At 64.0% G+C, this 11,013-nt stretch overlaps 2 protein-coding genes across 5 annotated transcripts in view; both read left to right on the top strand.

The window, feature by feature from the left end:
• Positions 1-11,013, top strand: part of LOC126936564 (interferon-induced transmembrane protein 1) — a 135,262-nt gene that overhangs the window by 21,842 nt on the left and 102,407 nt on the right. The window contains exon 1 of one of the 3 annotated variants that reach the window (XM_050759307.1): positions 6,170-6,173. The exons of the other annotated variants lie outside the window; for them this stretch is intronic. The gene's annotated coding sequence lies outside the window, so the exon portion shown is untranslated. Of the gene's footprint in view, positions 1-6,169; positions 6,174-11,013 lie in introns of those variants that run through there. 3 annotated transcript variants of the gene reach the window in all.
• On the top strand, positions 480-10,406 carry SIGIRR (single Ig and TIR domain containing). 2 transcript variants are annotated; one of them, XM_050759299.1, is made up of 10 exons: positions 480-552; positions 6,066-6,226; positions 7,203-7,401; positions 7,890-8,023; positions 8,138-8,278; positions 8,528-8,671; positions 8,966-9,068; positions 9,137-9,287; positions 9,590-9,779; positions 10,072-10,406. In XM_050759299.1, the coding sequence occupies exons 2-10, from the start codon at positions 6,220-6,222 to the stop codon at positions 10,233-10,235; spliced, it is 1,233 nt and encodes a 410-aa protein (XP_050615256.1). In that variant the 5' UTR covers positions 480-552; positions 6,066-6,219; the 3' UTR covers positions 10,236-10,406. The 2 variants fall into 2 exon arrangements, with proteins under 2 accessions (XP_050615256.1, XP_050615255.1); XM_050759298.1 differs by lacking the exon at positions 480-552 and adding an exon at positions 3,250-3,731.

The raw sequence follows: 11,013 nt of genomic DNA, 5'->3' as shown, positions 1-11,013 counted from the left end.
CCCGGGTGGATTATATCTGCCCTCAGGGCTAGATGGGAAACTGAGACCCAGAGTGTGGAAGGTTTGGAACCAGGTGAGGGCGCCGCAGGCCACCTGTCCCTTCTCCGGTTTTCCATGGGCTTCCAAGGGAGGGGCGCCTATGGGAGTCCTCTCCTCCCTGCACCTGGGGTGTTGAGGGTAGCAAGAGAAGACATCAGGGTCACTTGGGGGTGAGGTGGGGGTCAAGACAGGCTTCCTGGAGGAAAGGGAAGAGGTAGGGGCGGGCGCGCAGAACCCTGCGGGTGGTGGACGCTCCAAAGAGTCCCCAAGGCTCTGGGGCTCCGGGGCTCTGCAGGCTGGCTGGGCTGGTTTGGCCACTGGCAGCGGCTCCCGGGCAGCGGCGCAGCCTCCAGCGCCAGCCTCAGGCGCAGAGCGGGACGCTGGGGTCCGCCCCCGCCCTGGCTGCGGGGCGGGGCCGCACCTGCTGCCGCCGCCGGGGCTGTTGCCGCTGCGCACCTGGCTCAGGTGAGCTGCCCCGCCCCCGCCCCGCGCGAGCCCAAGTCCTGGCAGCAGGTGAGTGGCGGTCGCGATCAGACCCGCGAAGGTGAGTGGAGGTCGCTGTCCTCCCAGGGCCGCTGCAGGCCTGGAATCGGGGGCCCGGGGCGCTGCTGGTCCCCGGGCGCGGTCTCTCAGGAAGTGGCTCGGGGCCGGGGAGGTTCCCGCGTCGCCCGGAAGCCCGAGCTCGCCCGCGTCCTGGCCCCTTCCAGGCCTGGGGGAAGGGAGGAAAGTGGGCGAAGAGGGCGGGGGCCGCCCTTTCCTCTCCCGGACGTGGTCAGCGGCTTTTTGGTGACCCTCGGCGCAGAACAGAGCGTGGCGAGGAGCGCCGAGGCTCGCGGGGATCCCACCTCGGTCCCCCAAGCCGGGATCCCAGCTCGAGGCTTCCTGAGGCGCCGAGGGCGGACCAAGAGTCAGGCTGGGGCCCGAGCTCGCCGGGCGCCGGGTGGAGCTTCCGCCATCCGCGCGCCTCTGCCCCGGCCGAGCGCCCCGAGCCGCACCCCCGTGCCCGCCCCCCGCGCGCGTCCCAGTCCTCCGCCCTCCGCACCTGGAGGGTGCCCAGGGCGCATGTGGGCACGAGGTAGGGGAGCGAAACGGAGCCCCTCGGCCTGATGCCCACGTTCCTGATTCAGGACCGGTGCAGGGGGCCCAGCGCGCGCGGGGAGCGGAGGGGCGGCGCGTCGGAGCTGAGCGGGAGTCACCCGCAGGCTGCTGGGTGCTGAGCACCAAACCCACCGGGCAGGGGCGGCCGCGCACCGAGGGCGCTGGCTGGGTCTGAGGGCGGGAGGAGCTGGCGCTTTCTAAGGACGTCAGGGTGCCCAGCAGAGTGCGGTGGGTAGTGCGAGGCGACCAGGGCCAGGCTTGGACCGAGATTCTGGGCGCCTCGAAAGAGCTGTGCGGGCGAGGGTCGGAGACTGTGGGTTTTTATGCTCACCCTGGACGGTGGACTTGGGGGCTCGGGGGCGGAGGACCTTAGCAGAGAGAGGGAAGGAGGGGGTGCCAAGTCACCTCAAGCCAGCCCTGAGAGATGGTGACGCCGAGACCGGTGCACAGAGCAGCCGCCCGGCCCGGGCTTCGGAGTTGGCGGCTGACCCCGGGGCCTGTGCTGGAGGCCCTGCTCCCGTTTCCTGCGGGGGTGCCCTGGGCTCTGCTGTGCCTGCTTCCTGACCTGCAGTGTGGGGAGAACCTTCTTGAGGGGCTTCCAAGGGCCCACTTCAAGGAGGGGCTGGTACCAGGCTCTGTGGGGGAAGGGATGCTGTCCGTCCAGCTCTTTACGATCCCGAGCCCAAGGTCCACCATCACCCTAGGCTGAGTGCCCGGACACAGGAGGGTCCTAGCGGGGCTGGGACTCAGGCAGGTAAGTACCTGGAGAAAGCTGCTGTGAGGCTGCCTAGCCAGGGCCAGGAGGCTGGAGGGCAGCCCCTCCATGATGAAGCCCTGCCCGCATGTGGCTGAGGGCAGGGCCAGGGGCCAAAGGAGACCCTTGTCTGATTGTGTGGGCAGCACGAGCCACCGGTCACTGGGTGCCGAGTCCCAGGTCAACCTGGGGGGTGTCAGTGTGGTGACAACAGGAGATGCCGTCTGCCCCTCACCTGCTCTGAGCCAGGATCCTCAGCCACCTGTGTTTGCTCCTTATCTGGAAAAGGGGGCGCTGCCCTCCCACCCCAGCCTGAAGGGAAGGTCCGCAAGATGCCATAGCCCCTTGCAACTGCTCACCCATGCGGGGCCTGGGAGAGGGACCGGGAGAGGGCTGACGAGCTCTGCCGGAGCCCCATTGTTGACTGAAGTTTCTGAAGGTCCCCGTTCCCTGGGTCAGAGGTCAGAGGCACACCGGAGAGCAAACCGGCTGGCCCCTTGGCTCCTGAGTGTGAGTCCTAGTGGCACCGGGGAGGCTGCACGGTCCCCCGTCCTCCTTGTGTGTGCGCAGGATGGCCCTGGCTGGGGTCTTCTGGCTGGAGGACCCCCCACCCATTACCCCCGGAACCTGCCCCTTTGAGCACCCCCCCACCCCACAACACACACACACAACACACACACACACACACACACACACACCACACACACACCACACACACACAACACAAACACACACACACACCACACACATACAACACACACACAACACACACACAACACAAACACATACACACACCACACACACATACACACAACACACACACAACACACACACACAACACACACACACAACACAAACACACAGCACACACACACAACACACACACCCCACACACAACACACACAACACACACACCACACACACAACACACACAACACACACACAACACAAACACACACAGCACACACACACAACACACACACACCCCACACACACCACACACACACAACATACACACACAACACACACACAGCACGCACACACAACACACACCCCCCACACACACAACACGCACACACAACACACACACACAAACACACACAACACACACACCCCACACACACACACAACACAAACACACAACACCACACACACAACACACACACACAACACACACATACACACACAACACAAACACACACAGCACACACAGCACACACAGCACACACACTCCCCCCACACACAACACACACCACACACACACCACACAACACACACACACACACCACACACAAGACAAACATAGCACACACACCCCCCACACACACAACACAAACACACACTACACACACACACACACACATACACACACCACACACACATACACACAACACACACACACACCACACACACACCACACACAAACACACACACACAACACACACAACACACACACACAGCACAGAGGAAAGTGCCGTGCCTGGGTGGGTTGGGGCGGGCCCCAGAGGAAGGAGCCGCTTGACTCAGAGCTACAGGAAGAGCCGGGGCAGGCGGGGTGAGAACCACCAACTGCCCGTCCTCCCGCCCGCCTAGGGAAGGGGTGGGTGCCTGGGTGGGGTTTAGGTTTAGGAGAGGATGTGACTGCAAGGCCAGGAAGCTACAGGAAAGTTCTGATTAAAATACACATAAACACAAGCCAGGTCCCCACCGCGCTTGGTGATGCACCCAGAGCAGCCTTGGTGCTGTGGACACTCACTGGGACCCAGCGGAGGCGAGAGTTTGCTCCCAAAGGCACATCAATGACCAACATTTGCCCCCCGGAGGAAAGAACGGGAACCAGGTGACTCTGTACCTTCCCTGCTGCTCTGAGTGAGCCTGTGTCAGGGCCTGGCTGAGAGGAGGCCTGCGGTGCACAGGACCCATGCATGCATGTGTGTATGTGTGTGTGAGAAAGTGCGAGAGAGCAGGAGGCTGTGAGTGTGGCATCAGCGGCCAAGGGTGGGTGTGAGGTACAGTGTGTGTGCTGTGGGGTGCCTGTGGTCCTGGGCTCTGTGACAAGTGTTGCAATGGGTGTTGTATATACTCAGAAGGTGTGTGAGGGGTCTGCAGCCTAAGCTCTGTGCAGTGGTAATGGGAGCTGTGTGTGGTAGGAAGTGTGCTGTGTGGGAGGTGCAAGCGTGCACACGGGCTGAGACTGAAGCTTAGTGCAGGTGTGCTTGGGCAGAGGGCTGTGTGTATGTGATGTGTGCAGGGGAGGGGAGGCAGAGGAGTGGGTGCAGGGGAAGGTAGGGAGGGGAGGGGGTGCAAGGAAAGGTGTGCAGGGGAGGGTGCAGGAGAAGGTAGGCAGAGGAGAGGGTGCAGGGGAAGGTAGGCAGAGGAGAGGGTGCAGGGGAAGGTAGGCAGAGGAGAGGGTGCAGGGGAAGGTGGGGAGGAGAGAAGGTGCAGGGGGAGGTAGGTAGAGGAGAGGGTGCAGGGGAGAGGGTGCAGGGGAAGGTAGGCAGAGGAGAGGGTGCAGGGGAAGGTGGGGAGGAGAGAAGGTGCAGGGGGAGGTAGGTAGAGGAGAGGGTGCAGGGGAGAGGGTGCAGGGGAAGGTAGGCAGAGGAGAGGGTGCAGGGGAAGGTGCACAGAGGACTGGGTGCAGGGAAAGGTGGGGAGGAGAGAAAGTGCAGGGGGAGGCAGGCAGAGGAGAGGGTGCAGGGGAGAGGGTGCAGGGGAAGGTGGGCAGGGGAGAGGGTGCAGGGGAGGGCACCTACTTTCTTGCTGTGCTCATATCCTGGCAGTCTGCCCTTGACTTCCAGAAGGCTCTGAGGCTGTTTTGGAGGGAGGACTTTGAGGTCTGAGCTTGGGGCAGTCATGGAGGCACTGCAGGAGATGCCGGGGGTTCTGCTGGGCTGGGGGTGTGTCCTCCCGCACTTGCTGTGAGGAGTTGGTGGCCTGGGAAGTGTGTGTTTTAAGGACCCTCAGTGGGTGGTTCCCCTGGGTCAAAGACTTTCCTTGGACTGTCCTCCACCGCAAGGGCTTCTTCAAGGACCCCCTTGCCATCCCCCATGGGAGTGCACCCCATGCCATGTTGGTTCCCGAGGAAACTGCCAAACAGCCAGACCTGGGCCTCTGACTGTGCTTCACCCATGCAGAGGGAATAGGTGGCAGGCTAAGAGGACCGTCCCTGCTACCGCCTCTGGGGCCTTAGCGGGGAGGAATCCTGAGGGAGCTGGGGTGCAGAACCTTAGGCTTGATGCCCACATCCCCACTTCCACTGTGTCCCTGCAGCAGGGAGAGGCGTAGACAGTCAGTGCCTGTTGGATAAACAGGGTGACCCTGTGGTACCCAGTGAGGAGAGGCCCTCAGGGCCCTGGGCTGCCAAGGAAGAGGCTCTGGGCTCCTCCCTGCGGCTACCTCACTGAGGAGCTTTGGGAGACTTGAGGTGTGTGTGGCTGCTGCTACGGGCTGGGAAAGGGCCCAGGACCCGGGACCTATATCCCCACTGGGCCCGGCTCACCCTCCAGCCTCACAACCGCAGGGCGAGGCTAAGCTGAGGTTCCCGAGGCGTTTCCCGAGGCGTTTCGAGGTGTCTGTGCTCATGTGCACTCCTGACTGTATCAGACGTGGTCAGAGCTGGGCACCCCCCCCCGGCTGTATCCAGACATGGCCAGAGCTGGGCACCCCCACCCGGCTGTATCCAGACATGGGTCAGAGCTGGGCACCCACCCCCTGCTGCATCCAGACGTGGTCAGAGATGGGCCCCCCATGGTATAGGGCACATCACTCACCCCTGCCCCAAGACCAGGCTGTGTCTCTGGCACTGCAGCACCCCCTGCAGTGGCAGCTCCATTGAAGGGGACAGCCAGGAGTGAGGCCAACTGCCGTCTCAGGAGACAGGGTCCCACCTGGTGTACGTCCACTGCACCCTGGGGTCGTCATGGTGGCCCCAGGGCCGGTGGAGGTGGTCCTGGACTTGATGGCTCCTCCCTGTGGCCCTGGGCTGCATGAGGTGATGCCCATTCTGGCCACATGTAAGGGGCTCAAAGAGACACCTGCTGGCCTCTGAGAACTCTGCCAGCATCCATGCGGCTGCTCAAGGTGGCATCTGGTCAGGGCCAGTGCTGTCTGTGGCCAGCAGTTACTGGTTAACTCATCCTGTTCCTGTTTAACTTGTTCCCTGGGGATGGCGCAGCCTCTGACCCATCCAGGTGCCCTGTCCAGCTGACTGCAAGGACAGAGAGGAGTCCTGCCCAGCTCTTGGATCAGTCTGCTCGGCCGAGGAGCCCGGTGGAGCCGGGGGTGACCCTGGAGCCCAGCCTGCCCCGAGGAGGCCCTGGCTCAGCACCATGCCAGGTAGGCAGGTCAGAGAGGGATGGGCTTGAGTTCCCACTCCCACCTCCTGCCCCTCAGGCTAGCTTCATGTTGTGCATCCTTCTCTTGTCCCAGGCGCTCTGCCTGGCCACATGCCGGGGGTACAAAGGCCCCTGCTCACCCCTCCCTCTGGGCCCTTGGCCCTGAAACTAGGGCGAGTGGTGAGGATGAGCCCTGTACCCTCTCCTGCCTCAGACCAGGCTCATGAGGTCAGTAAAGCCCAGGAATACTAGGAGTGGGCACTGCTGGGGCCCACAGCAGGGGTGTGGCAGATGTGAGCTGGTAGGAGACCATACCCCACTGAGAAGATGGCAGTCTCACTCCCGCTAGGGCTCATCACCCTGATGTAAAGATGAACAAGTTCAGGCCTCAGGTGGTGAGGAGGGCTTGCCTGTGGCCAGGAGCAGAGGGCCCCAAGACCCCTGAGGCAAGAATGAGGCCAGCTGCTCCAGGCTCCCAGCTCTGCCCATCCAGGTGGAAGGTGCTGGCACACTGGGCATCTGGGTCCCCAAACCCACTGGTGCCTACACTGTCTGCAGATCCCCCAGCAGAGGCAGGCCAGGCTGAGGGGCGCAGTGCCTGGCCCCTCCTCTGAGACAGGCCTCACGGTGTCACCAGGGGTGGGCAACAGGTGCATCTGGGAAATGGGGGGCTGGACTCACGTCCTGGGTGGACAAGCAGCCAGATGGGGCTTGAGTGTGGGCCTGAGGCAGCTCAACTGTGACTGGCCACTGCTCTCTGCCCCCTCAGCACAGGGTGGGTGGAACACACAAAGCCTGGCCACTACTGGGGGAAGACGTGCCAAGTGCTAAGCCTGTCCTCATGGGACTCATGGGCAGACATGGTGTGACTGCCAAGCCACACAGAGGCCTTATTTCTTCCTGCACCACGGACCACTGTGGACGTGGCAGGGCCAGGCACCCTGGCACAGCTGACCCACTGTGTCCTCTCTCTTCAGGTGTCTGTGATAAGGCCCCTGACTTCCTCTCCCCGTCTGAAGACCAGGTGCTGAGGCCTGCCTTGGGCAGCTCAGTGGCTCTGAACTGCACAGCTTGGGTAGTCTCTGGGCCCCACTGCTCCCTGCCTTCAGTCCAGTGGCTGAAAGATGGGCTTCCATTGGGAAATGGGGGCCACTACAGCCTCCACGAGTACTCCTGGTAAGAGACCTGGGTATCCAGGGTCAGAGTGACCTCTCAGACATGCCAAGGGCAGTGGTCTCCCTGACCAACGCCTGGGTCTGTAACCACCTGGCCAGACATGACATGAGCAGAGTGCCTCTGTGGACCCAGATGGAGGGTCAGTGATGTCAGGGACAGACCCTCGGGTCCGCATGGCCCCTGTAGACACACACTTTGTAACTGCCCAGGGCTATGGGTGTCAGCAAAGTCTAGGGCCTGAATGAACGCTGACCATCTGGCCAAGCCTGTGATCAGAGGACCTCCAGGCCCCAGACCCAGGACTGGGACGGCTGTTCTGAAACAAATCTGCACCCCCTCCAGGTTCAGGTCATTTCTCTTGGCTTAAGGCCCAAGAACCACCCAGGAGGCCCAATTCTGCAGCCTCCCTGGGCGAACCCAGACAGGTGGGGTTCTGGGGTGTCCACTGGTATCCACGGCCGACCCTGACCCTGGCTTGGTATCCCCAGGGACAAGGCCAACTTGTCAGAGGTGCTTGTGTCCAGCGTCCTGGGGATCAATGTGACCAGCGCTGAGGTCTACGGGGCCTTTGCCTGCTCCATCCAGAACGTCAGCTCCTCCTCCTTCACTCTTCAGAGAGCTGGTGATGGGGGTTCCCCAGGTGGAGGGTAGGAGGGGACCTAGACCTAGTGAGGCCCAGGGACCTTGAGGCTTGGGGGCTGCTGGAGGGGCAGCGGCTCAGGCAGCCCATCGGCAGGCCCTACAAGCCACGTGGCTGCGGTGCTGGCCTCCCTCCTGGTCCTGCTGACCCTGCTGCTGGCTGCCCTGCTCTATGTCAAGTGCCGTCTCAACGTGCTGCTCTGGTACCAGGACGCGTATGGGGAGGTGGAGATGAACGGTGCGTGGGGCCCGCGTGGACACGAGGAGGGGTCGCCACGGCCTCCCTGAGATTGCGCTGCTGAGCTCAGCTTTGGAGGCGTGGGGCGGGGAGGAGTTAGCCCCAGGGGGCTCTGTGCGGGCCCGGCTGGGGTTAAAGTCCGGGGCGGGTCTGCCTCTGTGCACGTGGGAGATGGTTAGGGGTGTTGGGGACCCCCAGGGCTGGAGTAACGCCTCAGGAGCCACCGGGATGACTGGCCGCCATCCGCAGACGGGAAGCTCTACGACGCCTACGTCTCCTACAGCGACTGCCCAGAGGACCGCAAGTTCGTGAACTTCATCCTGAAGCCGCAGCTGGAGCGGCGTCGGGGATACAAGCTCTTCCTGGACGACCGCGACCTCCTGCCGCGCGCTGGTATCCCGGGCCCCGCCCACCCGGAGGGCCCGCCCCACTGGGCCCTGCCCCAGAGGTCCCGCCCCCACAATCGGGCCCCGCCCCCAGAGGCCCCGCCCCACCACCATCCCACCGGAGCCCCGCCCCCACCACCGAGCTCCGCCCCATTCCCCGCCCACCCGAGCCCCGCCTCCACCACGAGCTCCGCCCCACCGATCAGGGCCCCTGCGCCCCCGCCCCTGCGCCCCCGCCCTGCACTTCCGACGCCCGCCCCTGCGCCCCCGCCCTGCACCTCCGACGCCCGCCCTCCCGCAGAGCCCTCCGCCGACCTCCTGGTGAACCTGAGCCGCTGCCGCCGCCTCATCGTGGTGCTTTCCGACGCCTTCCTGAGCCGGGCCTGGTGCAGCCACAGCTTCCGGTTGGTCCCGCGCGGGGTTGGGTGGGACCCAGCTTAGCACCCACCCCCCTGACGGTCCCGCCCCGCAGGGAGGGCCTGTGCCGGCTGCTGGAGCTCACCCGCAGACCCATCTTCATCACCTTCGAGGGCCAGAGGCGCGACCCCGCGCACCCGGCGCTCCGCCTGCTGCGCCAGCACCGCCACCTGGTGACCTTGCTGCTCTGGAGGCCCGGCTCCGTGGTGCGGAGCAGGCGTGGGGGGCCGGGGCGAGCGGCGGTTTGGAGATGGGCTGTGCCCGGGCTCCAGGCGGGGACCCCTCCGTGGGGAGCTCTGCGGCACCACGCTTTCTGAATGGGCCCTGGGGGGAGGTTCCGCTGCCTGGGACCCCGATGCGGGGAGCGGCCCTTGAGGGCCCCGGAGCCACGGAATAGCTGTTGCAGGACGTGGAACCCACGGGCAGCCGCAGGTGTGCCCTTGGGGGCCAGAACGCCAGGGGCTTCCGAGGTGTTCACACCTGCGAACCGCCCCAACCTGGCCCCCAGACTCCTTCCTCCGAGTTTTGGAAAGAACTACAGCTGGCGCTGCCGCGGAAGGTGCATTACAGGCCGGTGGAAGGAGACCCCCAGACGCAGCTCCAGGACGACAAGGACCCCATGCTGATTCTTCGAGGCCGAGTCCCGGAGGGCCGGGGCCTGGACTCAGAGGTGGACCCGGACCCTGAGGGAGACCTGGGTATGCCCGCCCAGCCCCACTCTCCGACTGGAGAAACTCAGCACGGGGCGGGGTGGGGAGAGGCACAGGGCAGAGGGCCTGGAGGGGGCCCCAGGTGGTGAGGACTGTTCCTGGCACGGAGGGCCCCTGCACCGCCTCTCTGCCCGGGAGGTGCTTGGCCCTCGGTCTACCTGGGAACTTCCTGGGCCTCACAGGCCATCACAGCAGGGGGCGAGCAGGGGCAGCCCCTGGCAGTGGGTCTAGGCCAAGGCTGTGGGTGGCCACCTCAGGCGTATGGGTCTCCCCATCCCAGGTGTCCGGGGGCCTGTCTTTGGAGAGCCATCAGCTCCACCGCACACGAGTGGGGTCTCGCTGGGGGAGGGCCGGAGCAGTGAAGTGGACGTCTCGGACCTCGGCTCGCGAAACTACAGTGCCCGCACAGACTTCTACTGCCTGGTGTCCAAGGATGATATGTAGCTCCCACCCCAGAGTGCAGGATCACAGGGACAGCGGGGGCCAGGGCTGGGGGATCACTCCTCTGCTCAGCAGGACCACACCCCCTGCCAGCAGCCCTGGGACCCTGGGGGAAAAGGCTGTGGCCTCAGGGGTGCCTCCCAGTGCCAGAAAATAAAGTCCTTTTGGATTCTGCCTGGGCCTCAGTCTCCTCCCATGCGGCAGAAGGTTTCGGTTCGGCTCCCCTCTGTGGCTCTCTCAGCCCTCCACCCCTCCCTCTCTCATCCCCACCCCACAAATCACCAAATCTGCCCTCTCTCCATCCCCCTTCCTAAGCCAGCTCAGGCATGTCCCGTGCTCACAGTAGCCTCCTTGGGCCTCCCTGCCTGGTGACGTGACTGTTCCTAGACCCCTCCCATGCAGGCAGATTCTGGACGGAGCAGGCCCCTTAGAGACCTCAAGTTCTGAGCGTCACAGAAGATTTCTGTTTTAAAAATATCCACGGTGACTTCACAAATAAATGGCCTGGCACTGGGTGAGATGGATGGAGGTGTCCGAGAGCCTACTCGCCCCCAGACCTCAGGCAGCCAGTGTGAGAACCCCTGGTCCAGGCAACTCCGGGCCCAAGGCGGGCGGAGAGGGAGTTGGGTTCTTTTACTGAATGAGTATAGCCCACGAGGCAGCCCCCCTCTTCCCACTCCGGTCACCCTCTGCTCTTGAGGCCCCCAGCTCTGCTCCATCTGTGTCTGTGGTGCACCTGCTGCCCACCCTGTCCCCTCTCGGCCCTGAGGTGTCAGCTGTC

This window comes from Macaca thibetana, chromosome 14 (assembly GCF_024542745.1).
Source record: "Macaca thibetana thibetana isolate TM-01 chromosome 14, ASM2454274v1, whole genome shotgun sequence".
NCBI lineage: Eukaryota > Metazoa > Chordata > Mammalia > Primates > Cercopithecidae > Macaca > Macaca thibetana.
The sequence above is the reverse complement of the archived record's forward strand: the minus strand, read 5'-3'. Positions and strand labels throughout refer to the sequence as shown.